At 36.7% G+C, this 14690-nt stretch overlaps 1 protein-coding gene across 2 annotated transcripts in view; it reads left to right on the forward strand.

The window, feature by feature from the left end:
• Window positions 1-14690, forward strand: part of LOC105145679 (uncharacterized) — an 83273-nt gene that overhangs the window by 26607 nt on the left and 41976 nt on the right. For both annotated transcript variants that reach the window (XR_015547648.1, XM_087414199.1), the window contains exon 2: window positions 1622-1729. Coding sequence is in view for 1 of the 2 variants with exons in the window: in XM_087414199.1 (XP_087270325.1) it covers window positions 1680-1729 (50 nt within the window). In the remaining variant the exon portion in view is untranslated. The remainder of the gene's footprint in view (window positions 1-1621; window positions 1730-14690) is intronic.

Consider the following 14690-nt stretch of genomic DNA (forward strand, 5'->3'; position numbering starts at 1 on the left):
AATTTAATATAAAATTATAAGTCTAAAAATATATATATTATATATTCTAGATTCTCATTTCTTCTCTTAATTGGATAAAAGAACGGTTTGCCTTTTTTCTGAAAATTTTATTTCTCGCTAACAACAATCGTGAACTAAACAAAGGAAATATCAAAACTTTGAACTCTGTTTATTTAGATTGTTCGACGAATACAAACATTATTGTTACTTGATCTGTGAGTCCTAAAACATCTTTGTTAATTTTTTTTTTTTAAATATATTGTCAAACTAGAAAGTTGAACGGATAAATTGGTAGGACTTTAGGCAGAGACCTCACTCGTTATTTAATCACACAGGTTATTTTATCTTCAACGATGTCTTTCAATAAACTACTCGCTTTGCTCACAAAGCCAAAATTATTTGCGTCGCTAGCGTAATAAATGAAACTGCAACTTTAGCTTCTAAACGTGCTTTAATCATGTTACATAACGTAAAAAGATTTCATAAATACTCATACACGTGTTGGTTATATCATACTCAAGTGAAAAATTGTGTAGTTTGTTTTTCCAACTCGATTCTAACGTGCTCGTGAACATTTGTCCTCCGCAAATATCGCATGGTAGTCGTTCATGTCGTAATTGTGGTTTGCAATTTTATATTAGATTTTACAATTCCCCATCGGAAGAGTCGCGAGTTCTGTTGTCAATTCATCGCAAGACTGGATAAATTTCGTTAACGAACCTCATAGTTAGTGGCCGAACTTTCGATAAGCGCGTTAGTGATACAAGGCATGCTATGGACACGATAGCACAAAGTTTAACAACATAATTACGGGTGATGTATAAGGACAATAATGTCCATAGTGACTGTAAAGTTGATATATTGCACGACGAACTTCCGAAAAATATATTTATTAAGCTTTCGTGCTGAAAAACTCCAGATCAAAACTGACAATCTAAGAATCTTTAATTTTTAACCAGAAGAACCTAAGAATGTCAAAGATACATCGTATAATTACTAATTTTTATAATAGTGAAACATGTTACAGTACATATTTCAAAGAGCAAAAATATAAGTATTTTGTAAACTAACAGACTATAACAAATCGAACTTATTTATGATAAGAAAATTAAACGTAAACGGAAGAAATAATCTTTCTAAAGTATCTAAAATTTAGCTAGATATAAATATGAAAATACTGCCTTTATTTAATCCGTGATAATTCAGTAACAAAAAATCTTAAAAACATTTTTTTAACGATTTTGTAGGGAAAGCTCTTTAAGCTTTAGAAAGTCGAAAATTTCCCCAAGTTTTTTTTTGTATACACATGACAAGCCCACAAAACGAGAAAAAAATTTTTGCATTTTGTTTAACTCGCAATTTTCTGCATGTAAAAATTACCAAACTCACAGAAACTCAAAAGATGTAGTGATTTTTTGAAAGTAAAGATTTTTAATTTTAAAATTTTTTAAATTTAAATTTCATTCATTTTTAACGAAGTTCCGGCTGCTTGAATTTTGAAATTTGTATTGGCACAAATTTTGTTCCAATATATGTATATGAAAAAAATATATATATATATTGCGGTTTAATATTTGCGCTTTGAACGAATCAAACTAACTTATTTATATCTATGTTTCAGATTCGCAACAAAATGGGACACAATTCGCATTTTTATCAAGAAGTGCACAATCGGGGTCATGATTAACACTTTGTTGGCTTCGAGCTACTGTCCATCGTCCATTGTTACGTAAGATTCATTTAATTAACTCAGTTTTCAATGCATGCCACATCCGTTTCTACATAGCCAAGGGCAAACATCGCATATTCATACGTATGTAAAATATATATGTATAGACAAAAATATGCTCTGTTCAAACAAAGTTAGCAAAGAATTCAAATTATAATCATTTTAATTTCACATATTTTCTTGAAAACTTCATTCGCTGACAAATAGACAATTTTTACTCGAAGAAAAAAAACATGGTCACTCTGTACATAAACCCTTGTACATAGACATATGCGGGCATCATTGTTACGGGCTTTAAGTTTACAGCCTCTCTCGAGACGTTTCATCGTTCGCAGCCCTTTGTCACTCGTGCCCTTAAAAGACATTCCGCAGAATGTCGTGAAGGGAGATAACCCTCGCGTACAAGAATTTTACTTTAACGAGTCGCCCGGCGAGACTTTTGTATATATTTCTTGCGAGGAGACTCGATTGAATCGTGGCTATATTCGAGAACCAGCTCGCTGTCGTTTAATGCACTAAATAGCGGAAAGACGATCTTTTTATATTTTTAATTCGTCGATACGAACTCGCATCGAATCAAGACTGTGCCCTCGTATCAATCACAATAAAGGCATCTCCCATTTCCTTATTTTATGCAATTCCCGTGGCGCCGCGACGATCCAAGGGCTCTTCAAGAAATTCCTCGTAAGGGTGCATTTCCGCAAAACTTTGCAATCGCCGCAGGGTGTAGGAACCCTTCTACCCTCGCTCTATCTTTGCCTTCTCACTCTGTTTGCCGAATAGGGATTCGGTCCCTTCCACTTCTCTCTATCTCTCTTTTTCCTATTCCTTTTTTTAGCGCTGCTAGGTCCTTCAGACCTATCACGTTTCTTTCTCCTCACCAACGCTGAGCTCCATCAACGCCTGTCGTTTAGCCCGCGGCGGAGCGTTGACGAAAGCAAAAGTGATTAGATGAAGATAGAGTGAAGAACGAGAGGGCGTTCGCAAGGCCGCGAGAGGAAATTGCTAGGATGTTTGGTGTCTTTTTTTCTAGAGACGCGCACTCAATTATTCAACAATCTTTTTTAATCATCGTCTTCCAGATTTTGCAATTTCTGAAATTTTTCTTCCGTCTTCTATTTATAATTTTCCACTCAATTATTCCGAAAAACAATTATCTTCCTCTCCCTTCGCCTCCCCTTCTCTCTCTCTCTCTCTCTCTTTCTCTCTATCTCAATACGATTAAATTTACGTTTATAATTATTTCATTTTTCTACCAAATTTGTTACTAAAATTAAATCAATGTTTCTTTAAAAAAAAAAAAACAAACTTTTTTGTTAGAAACTTTGTAAGAAAAATATCTAGTAAAATTTGATCGTGACGTAAGCAATAGTTTTGAGAGACTTTGCATTGTATTTGTCGCCGTCACACGGCGCGATATTATTTCTAGCCGTCGCTCACGATTTCCTGATTTTCATAAACTGTCAGATGCTGTTTGGTCGTCCCTGCGTTGCATTATTGCGGAGATGCGAAAGCGTGCGACGTTAACTACACATATAAGTAATTAAATACGACGAAGCGCTGCTGAGATTTTTCCCTGCTCCTTCGTGCAATTCATTATCATCACCGTCGTCATTATCAATGTGTGGTTAGGAGAGATGAGAAAGAAGATGTAGGATGATACCTATACAAGATAAAATTATCGACGAAAAAAAGACGTTTTAAATTTATCAGCAATCACTTAAAATACTATATCTCGAAGCATTGTATACCTTCCAAGTTTTCGAAGACCAAGACGCAAATTGGCGAACTTTTGAATTCGTGCACAATAGATTTCGAAGCCATGGCGACAATGATACCCGTATTGCGGTAAGTCTTTCCGGGATAATTCACGGCGCTTTTCGCAGAAGCGGAAGCCACGTAAAAATATAGCCGCGAAAAGTTGCATTTGTTAAAAATAGCCGCGGGACTATCGAATTCCTTAGTCCTACTTGCGGACCTGAGGAGTATTGTCCGGTACTAATGATAGGAAGTTCGCGTCAAAAGAACGCACCGCACTTGGTGCTGTCTAAAAGTATCTTTTCAAGAATTCATCGAATTCCTGGAGTGTCTTCAGAATCAATTCAATCAGTTCAATGGACATTATTTCATTTTTATTTGATAGAACGTACAGATACTGTAAAGCGGATCAGTTTCTAAAATTTTAATCATCAAACTTTTTCTCTTGATGGAAAAATGTATTTTTTTTTTATTATGACGCAAATTGAACTAGTGCTATGTGCTTCTTGAATGTTTCCTTTAAGAATTTTGTTAAACTTGAAAAACGAAAAAGAAATATGTATGCTAATATTTCGTGATTCAATTATTAAAATCTGATGTTGATGTTCAAAAATCATCAAGATTAATTTATATGTGCCAAAAAGAAATATTTATATAACACATACAGTGCCGTGCTATAAATAAATTCCGTCTTGACCAAAAATTTAATTTTTCACGAGTGTTCACAAATTGATAGCTGGCGCCAAAGAGTGCGGACTTTTCGAAGCGTTTAGTTTGCGATGGGAACGCGTCTGCTCTCGCCGAGCGCCGACAATATTCATGGTAATCCAATTCAAATTAATTCTCGGTGGGTGCCGCTCTTCTCGTCCGCGCGCGTCTCTCTTCTACCAAATAGCATCTCATAACCTACCCGGAAGTGACGTGAAATATCGCGCTGCGACGTAATCGGGGCTTCCTCTTACTCCCCCCCCCCCCTCCTTTCTCTCTCTCTCTCTTTCTCTGTCTCTCTTTCTCGCACCTTGTTTGTCGTCGACCTAAACCGGCAGATCTCTTCGAGGTTTCTCTAATTGTTACTGCGGGCCTCCGCGATGTTAATCACGTGGCCAGGCTGAGATAGTAATTCAGCATTATTGTGAAGCATAACGCCCATTCAGATCCATGCACAGGCAATACTAGCTGCCGGCTTATTGACTTGCATTTATTAGGTCCGTACTGTTATTCGCGCAAGTAATTGCGTTGTAATTGGAAGAGTAATTCGATGAAAGGAATTCCGTAATAACGTCTTTCGGCATAGACGAGAAACGAGTATGGTGTCCTGTGCACAATGACTCTAAAGAAGATTTTGCTAAAGTATTTAAAAACTTAGCTAGATACAAATCTGAAAACAATTTTGGATCAACATTGGATTATGTAGGAAATTCAAACGTGATGAGCAATGCAAAAAGTCTAGCAATCAACTTGAGCATAATTATTTTTACATTTCAAGAAAATAATTTTTAGATTTGTACCTAGCTAAATTTTTAGATACTTCAGTAAAATTAATCTTTCCATATAGGAGATATTTGTGAACAGACGTAGGACTTTTTATCTTTATGCGATTGTTTATAATGTAATAATAATAATAAAACAAAAGTCGCGAAAATACAACTATTTTAATACATTATTTTTATCTCATTGGATCTATGAAACTGTCTTCTCGCCTCTTTTTATTTTAGTGTTTTTTATTTTTAATTTTTTTTAATAGATAATACGATAGGAATCTCACGTAGCCTTGTTTCACTTAGTACATGTTTTTACCCAGAGCGATCGTTAATCCGTTTAAGCTCTTTGAGCTCAAAGATAGAAAGGCACGCGACTTATCACCCACGCACGGCAATGCAATAGCAACAATCAACGCTGCGTACGCAATGAACGAAACATAAGGCGGCGCTGGTAAACGCCGCTTTCCTCATTAGAATGCCGAACATTCTGGCGAATGCGGGGCTACTTCCGCAGCTTCCTAACTCGGCTCTTCCGCGTACGTTCCCCTGTGCGAATGAACAAACCAGCGCGAATGAGCGCGCGCGTGTTTACGATCGAAATTCCGCGCGCGTCCCCGTTTGTAGCCGCGGCTGGAGCGGTTAACCGAATGAGTGATTAGCAGTGCGGCGGTTAAATCGCTAACCGAGTAGTTAACCAGTCGAGTCGGTTAGCCGAGCAGTTAGCTGGATGCGCCAGAGCGGTTCATCGGCTCTGCATTGTGGAGCTCGTGCACATATTACACCGACATAGCCGAGCGGACGATAAGAACAATGAAACGTAAAATTACGCGATTTTTTAATCTTTCGAATTAAATTAAGAGGTAAGACCGTTAAAATTAATTAATCGTCGCAGATTATAAATTATGCGATCCTTGCGAAAACGTAGAGTCGATTGTAGGAGGCGATGTTGAGGAAAAAATGTATGCAGCGTCGATGTTAGACAACGATGACATAAAATGACAAATTACGCGTCTTACCGCGTAAACAAATTCCGTTAGACAACCGCTGAACCAGTTCTTATTCAAGACGATGATTGAGAACCGTAAGCACGTTGTTGGCCGCGTACAAAGGCACTGTGTGTTTGTAGAATAGGATCGCGCTAATAGACGTTTTCTATGAGATCGAAATGACGAGGGACAAGAATGCCATTCGTAAGCGTGAAGGTGACGCGAACGTAATGCTCTAATAACACTACAAAAGGTGATCTTTATGAGTAAGGAAGACACGCTCGCTGCACTGATACATCGTAGGAGGTGTAGTAATTTTAACGAGCCCGAAGAAAGGAATTTCGACGGACATTAGTGTCATTAAGTGGAAAAGGAAATTACGTCATTTCTCCATTCAGGGAAACCTTCGTTTTAATACTCTAATAGATAATTCTATTTCTTTTGAAGTCCATCATACCAACAGTTACATAGATCTCTATCGCGTAAATATATAAATATCTCATCCAAACGTATGAAACATAAATTTATATATAAAAGATGCTAGACAGAAAAAAATGTTTGAATAACCGATGTTTGAAAACACATCGTGGAATAGAAAAGGACGCAGAGGCGTTGCAATCGGTTAATTTGTCATTTCCTTTGCCTGACATTTCTGCTCATCTGGATCGTTTCGCACGGTCAAACTTCCACATCATGAGGCGTAAAATTTTTTTTAAACTCAATAGAACACGGATACTTTTTTTTATATGTAATGGAGGTACATGCAACAGTCATTACACATTGATCATAATATACGTTTGATCATTATATTATAATTTATCATTAAATTTATTTTAATGTATTTAATTTATGAGTTCCTTGAGAGATATAAGCGGTTTTCTTGTTAAAAAAAAAGAAAAAAAAGGAATGTAATAAAAAACCGATATCCAGATGTATTACAAACACGTTATCTATTTTTTAAACTCAAGTCCATTGCATCTTCAGTCAATTAATTGTACGATCACGTAGTTGCGGCACGAAAGCTAGACGAACAATGTTACTGCGAACGCATACAAATATAATCCATCTATACAAGGTAAACTAATGATTGGATAGAATCTAAAATAATTCGCCATTTTGATTTTAAAAATACATTTAACATAGATTTATTTGTACATTGATTTACTTGTACAAGAATCGATAATAGGCTATTTTTAGCTTTTTTCATTAATTATTTTATACTAATTTCAACAATATTATATACGTTCACATTATACGTTCTACATTTCTCATATTACTATAAAAAATTTTTCCGTATTTAAAAATAATTTATACGAAATGGGAAAAAAATCACAAAATTATTGTTACTTGGGGGCTCCACCTTTTGATCCGACCGGCCCTGAACCGGAAGCTAGCTAGCAACGAGCATACCCTACATTAGGTACGGGGACTACAGTCGGCTAGCCAGCGGGGGCTAATCCGGCGAAGAGGCATTTTCATCCCATGGTTTCGGAACTTGCCAGCACATTCCGACGCCGCTCATAACCCACGAAGAGAGAGAGAGAGAGAGAGAGAGAGAGAGAGAGAGAGAGAGAGAGAGAGAGAATGAAAGAGAGAGAGAGAGAGAGAGAGAGAGAAAGTACCTTCCCTTTAGTCGAGAACTTTGTTGCGAACTGGAACCGCTTGCTTGCCGAAACTAGGGGGGGAGGGGGAGGGGGAGGGGAGGGAGGGAATTAATCGCTATTTCAACGATGCACTGGCCGTTGCATCGCGGCATTACTCGAATGCTCTTATTTCCGCGCGATGGCTCGTATTTCGCTGGGGAGCACGTCGTTGTTCGCGCTGCAAGCGCTGCGGCCGCAATGCCCAAAATCCTGGAATCGTCCTAATAATTTCAGGTACGAATTAATAGATATATCATGGATGCTACAAACAGAATTTCGCATATATCGATCTTTCGTTTTAAGGATGAAAAGTAAACTGGAATGAATTTGTTATCAACTGTAGCCCACGATTGTACAGATCTTTGAGAATTTTAATTTGCGGATAGGACAATGGAAAAGAATCGACGTAGCGAGAAAATATTGAGTGATAATGCTTCCATTGAAAACAACTATTTCCCGTTAAGTAAATTTTTTATTTGATTTCCTATTGTAGTGTTAAAATGGATTTTACATAACTAATACATGGAATTACCTAAAAACGAATTTGTGATAGACGATTTTAGACTTGGATTCATGTATAAATAATGGGATTTGCCAGGTCAGCTTCTTCCAGACTTAACTTTGTTTCGAACCGAGGAAAAACTGGGTCTGAAATCAAACCACCAAACGTTATTTTAATAACACGCTGTTCTACTACAGCCAGTGCGTTATCTGAATACTGTTATTCTATCGATATCATTGCTATTTAATTTGTTCCCGTATTATTTATCAATTCTCTGATAAAAACAATGTAATCGTCACAAATTTTTATAGAAATGCGCAAGTATCTTTACTAACAAGTAAGGAAAAACAAATTTTGTCAAAGGAAATCGCATCGATATTTTGGCGCATAGATTTTCAATTGGACGTATATCGATCGCATCATAAATACAGACTGATATCTGTCCCTTCAGTGTCCCAATAAATGAATAATAAAGGCACGCGTGGTCTTGTGTGGGAATTATAATCGTGTCTGCCACTGCATCGCGATAAGCTTATTGAATATTCCGTTTGCAGTCGGGCCCACTGAGATGAAACGCAGCGCTTGCATTTATATAGAGTACATAAAAAAAATCGCGCGCTCCCTCTTGCCCTATCGAAAATGCGTGGAATCCTTTAACGTCAAATTCCCCGTTTTATTATTTCTAACGTCTGAAATACGTTTGTCTATCCGCACGTAATATAGAATGTAGATACGCGGAAAGATTTTGCTAAAATATCTAAAAAATTTTCTAGATCCGAAAATAATTTTCTTGGACTATCAAAATTATTGTGTAAGAAATTCACGATGAGCAATACTGCAAAGAGTTTTTATCTTTTTTGATTTTAGTACCCAGCTTGAATTTATATAGTTATCTTCGTAGTTCAACGAAATTATTTTCAGATTTCTGTATCTAAATTTTTAGATTTATTTTTCAGCAAAACCATTTCTTTCGTGTAATATAAATTAATGGATTCCTTGAAGTATGGAAAATATGTGATCCATGATACGACACGGATATCGTTATCAAGTTTTGACATGGTGAATTTTTTTTAATTTTGTCAAACTTATTTAGAATAACGGAAACGAGAGAGAAAATGTACAGTGATAGAATATGGAGCGAATATTGCGCATAGAACCATTTCAAGACGCGAGCCTAGTCGAAAACTGCTTACTTGAAAACAACGTCCTGCTTTATCTCTCTCATGCTACGGTATCATCCCTTATCCATCTCTCGCTCCCGCCTAAAGCTTGGTACATGCGTATTCGTATGTGCGCGGTGTGTGCACGAGACTCTAAAAAAGGTAGTCAGACCATTCGATGGCAGCTGTTCCACATTTGAAGGATGGATATTCTTCAGGCTTTGTCGCGACGACAAAAGGCCTCCTCTCACAAAAGAACGTAGTCCGAGCTTTGCACCCTAGGTCTCTCTTACTCTTTTACCTTGCTCCTTCTCTCTCTCTCTCTCTCGCTCTCGCTCTCGCTCTCGCTCTGCCTTTGCATCCAAGAGACGAAGAGAGAGAGAGAGAGAGAAAGAGAGAGAAAGAGAAATGAATAAATCGTAGATCTAAGTTGCATATGGGCCGCAAGGGCGCAACCCTTTGCTCTCTCAGCTGTTTTGGAATATTTTTCTTTTTTTCTGCTATCTTTATGTAATCTCTACATTCATATATAATCACGTACAATTCTTGAAATTTTCTACTTGAAATGAGGCTTCATTTCTATTCAAATAAAATTAATAAATATCATAATCTTATAATGCAAACAAAATTTATTGGATTTTTTATTTTTTAAAATTGTTTTACATTCGATCTTCGTGAGAAAATTTGTAACATGATTCTATGTTAATTCTAAGAATAGTATCGTGGCCTAGAAAAAACTAGGAGAATTTAAGATTCGGAATTTAGGGCAGGGATTTTAGAAGTTAAAGTTTCTACACACTGAATTTGTTCCTCGAAAATAATACGAAATAAAAATCTTCTGCAGTCAGTTATGGTTACTTTTCGTATTCGAAATGTAACCATATATGTTATTCGTTTTGACAGACAAATAACAACGTGAACGAGAGAACATTCTACCATCAACAGCCATAGAATCATATATAAACAACGAAAAAAAAGTTGCTATGACTGATTACGCGTACACTAAAAATTCACTGCGAACGATTAAAAGAAACAGAAATATTTTTAGAAAAAAATTTTTCATCTTTAAAAATTATTTTTTAAAATTTTCTCTCTCTCTCTCTCTCTCTCTCCCTCGTCCTGACTAATTTTGTCTAAAAAAAATCACTATATAATTATATAAAATAATAGTATTAATTTCAAATATATATCGTATATATAAATACATAAATATTTTCTTGTTACAAATTTTTGGCTTTATTCCCTGAAGTGACCACATATCTCGAGAAATTAAAATAAAGACGCAGAGCAGATGCATCATGACATTTATTGCGCGAATTCGACAGAAAAACAATTTTTCACCGCGAAATAGAGATCAGACCGGTCTGTTTCGGGACAAATTCGTCAGAGAGAACGATGGAGCGACGAATCAGCTCCTCTTCTCTGACTAATGGGTTTGCTACAAGCTTTACTCGCTCGACCCCATTTGACCCCGCGCTTGGCCGCGAAGTTACGAGACGCGTACAAACATTTACGAATCGACGTGAAGCATCAGGAGTCTCGTATAATGAAACGAGACAGGAGACGTCCCACGCACTCGACTGACGCTAATAATTAAGTTCATCGACTGAAATTTCGAGAAAGAGATTCCTACCACTACAAAGGTCATCTTCAGCACGCGTCGTGATCAAAGCAACGTTTTATGAGATGAACTGACTCTACCGGTTGCAAAGCGGAGACGCACGATAGGATCTCGAAGACAATCCCATGCTGATCTCTGCAGGATTGTCAGTTCCCGAAATAGGCGATTCAAATTCAAACGATAGGATTGAATGCGGGATAATTATATTCATTATTATTAATTCATTGTTTATTCTTAATTATATTACAAGTATAAAAACGAGTGTATAATTTTTCATTACGATTATAAATTTTTTTTATAAATGCGAACAAACACTCGGAAATATCTATTTTTATTGAATCAAGAGAGATAGTTTTAAAATATTATACAATACGCTTGAAAGTGAGAAAATCATAGCATTTTTTCATAAATTAAGAACCATCCGGGACTTTCGCGTGTGAGAAATCGAAATTTTTTCATCGTGCAAGTGTGAGGTCTGATGCGTGCAAGAAATAATAAATGACTGAAAATCGATTCGTTCGCAGCTGCGGATAGTTTCATAAATAAGTTTCGAGCGTCCGAACAAAGCAGGGGGCTGGACCCAAATTTATTTTATCCCCATGAACATACATCAAACAAATAATTGCGGGTTACACGACACGCAATGATATCACATCTAAGAAAAAAATCTCATATATAAAGTTATTTATATTATTTATTTCAATAATAGCTGAAAAAATTAAACGAAAAGATCGATTTTGCCGCATAAAATATCTGAAAATTTAGCTAAATACAAAAAAACTGAAAATAGTTTATTAAACTATCCAAAATAATTATGTAAGACACTCAAGTTGCTGATTGTTTTTTAGAATATCAACATTTTTTACAATATTGTTCACCATGCTGAAATTTCCTTAATTAACATTACTTTGATGGTCCAACAAAGTTATTAATATCTGTATTTAATTGATTCCAGTCGTTCTTTCCATGTATAAATCTAAAATTTTTCAATGCGCAGCAATTTCGATTACCGTCTGTTAGAATTCAACACAATTTTTTTCAATCCGTTTACATAAATTTTTCTTATAAATTACGTACAAAATTCGATTAAAAGTTAAGAATTTTGTCTATATAACTGTCTGTATACATACATACGTACATACATATATATATAAAACAAATTTTAAATCTCGAAATTTGATTTTATTATATAAATCCATTTGTCAGAATCTAAAATGAAAAATGAAAAATTGCAAAAACCTTTGTTATTGCTCATCATTGCTTGCTCTCTCTCTCTTCTTGTGGTTCGACGTAGAATCGAATTTCGAATTTTTTTTTCCTCGGTGAGAAAAGCACCATTTACTGATACGCTAGAGAAACGTATATAGCGTTCTGATTTCTGTGCTTCATCTGCCTTTCGAGCTCGGTCGTTGCCGACGGCGTTCGGAAGCTTTCGACGTTCAAGAGCGTTGTGAAAAGCTAGCTGCTGCTTCATTCAGTCGCATTCAATCCGCGCATCCGTTCGTTTCTCTCATCGTGTAGCAGGGACTGTTCCGTCGGCCGATATAAACTGATACAAGTGCGCGACAAGATAAGCGACCAGCGTCTCGTAATCATCCGAGTACACAACTGCCGTCTATGAAATGGATCGCTCGGGCTATCTTCTGAATTCCTGGGCGTTTGCGGATGCAGCCGGTGAGTGTGATATTACGCGTTACTCACAGACAAAAAGGGAGACGAGGGATATGACGAAACGAGACGCGTAGTCGTGAATAGAGGTAACTCTGTACTTTCGACAATTCGCGTTTTACATCGAGCGATTAATTCTGTGACGGTACTGCGAGAAACAACTAGCTACAAATTGACGGAGCTAACAACAATACAACCTTGCCTAGGACATTGTACACCTAAAAGCTGATGTGATAGTTTTAAATAAGTTTTTGCCGTTACACAATAATTATATCTCTTTCTCTTCCGAAAATTATCAAGTAATTAAATTAAGAGGAGTCGTGAACTTCGCCGAGAAACTTCGTAGTTCGGCACACTCGGTAATTTGACCGAGAATACCGGATTGGCCGGACTTGGAGTGTCTCTAAAGAGAGCACGGTGACAGGGACGTTTTTTATCGAGCGGCTTGCACGGCCCTGGCGCGCTCCGGTTCTCATGAAATGTTCCCCACGTGGTGCTTAGCCTCTCCTCCTCCATCTCTCCGTTTGTCTGGTCGTCCATTCGTTCGCCCATGTGTTACGACGATTCAGGCCGCGATGACCTAACCAGACTATCAATTAAAATGCCACCATATGCCACTTAAACCGCTCTAAATTTCAACCATTAAGTCCCTATATCTACGACAGCCCCTTTCGCCATAGAAATGGTGGGAGAAGGAGGAAGATACAAATTGCATAATCGCGTAAGACGGAAGTATCTCTTAACCTTTTGTCGAGCTTCGGATATTTCTATTAGTATAAATAGGAGAGAAAGGTTTTACGACTATCTACAAATTTAGTCAGATACAAATTTGAAGATAATTTCGTTCTATCAGAAAATAATTATGTAAGATGCTCAAGCTGAAATATCAAAATCTTTTAATAGCTTTACTGATTATGTGATTATGAACGTCGTTTATATAATAATTATTTTGATATGTATAGTTATAATTTTTAATTATTTGGAATAGTTTAAAATTATTTTTCAAATTTGTATTAGTTAAATTTTTAAATACTTCAGCAAAGTCATTCTGTTTGTAGAAAAATTATTGCAATTAAATTTTTTTTTGCCAATGACTCTTATCGAAAATAAATCTTGCTATTGTTTTTATTGCGAAAACATCATCTTGAATGTCTTAGCGTTAGATACTGCGACGATAATTAAGCTAGATCCAGATTATTTACTCGCTACTAGCTAACGTAAAGTGATATTAATTGAAAGGCGCACAACATAATGTGCGGTTATTATCTCGAAGAACTCGCACGCACTTTAAGGTACTATGAGCTGAATGTTACGCTCTAATTGCGGGATAAGGCTTTCCTAATTTACGCTCTTGAATTCCATGCTTCAAAAATCTCAAATTCTTGACGTAACTTCATGACGTTAAATCACTACTTTAAATCCGAATAATTTGCACAAATTTAAATTGACAAAAAAGCGTAAAACGCGAACATTCTACAGTTACAGTTGACACGCCATTCGATATTAGCGATCGACACTTTTTGACATCTCTTTTTGCATAATGTATTATATTACATTATTAATATATTTGTAATATATAAATTATATATATATGTAAATTAGAGCGTAAATATATATATCAGCAAACGATATTTCTATCGACGCTTGATCGTTCGTGCAAACTATACATTTATCTCCGTCGGAAATTGACAATGGCATAAATTCATCTGCAGTTATCACATATCACGTTTCGACCTGTCATTCGCCGCACACTCTTAATTCTCACACACGCCCGTCTTCTAAAACACCCGGACTCGCCCTTTTGTCGTCGAGTGCTCCCTCGGAACTTTACGAGCGCCGTGCATGTCTGCTCGACGTCGAGAAAGATTATACGGAAAAAAAAAAGAGATAAAACGAGGACAGAAAGAGAAAGAGGCAGAGTGAATACCTTGTGTGGCATACACCCCTGACTCATCCGGCTTACGTTCCTCTCTCGTGACGAATCGAACAACGATGAGGGAGCAAGCTCGGAACAGGGTAGCAGCGGGGCAATTCGGGGGATGTTCCGGTCGAGATACAACCGTGGTACGAATCCTCAAATATTCGCGCATTAATGAATTATGTGAATTTCTACTTGATTTTCATCTAATTATTTTTGATGGC

The sequence above is a fragment of the Acromyrmex echinatior genome, chromosome 15, assembly GCF_024713525.1.
Source record: "Acromyrmex echinatior isolate Ae372 chromosome 15, ASM2471352v2, whole genome shotgun sequence".
NCBI classification, from domain to species: domain Eukaryota; kingdom Metazoa; phylum Arthropoda; class Insecta; order Hymenoptera; family Formicidae; genus Acromyrmex; species Acromyrmex echinatior.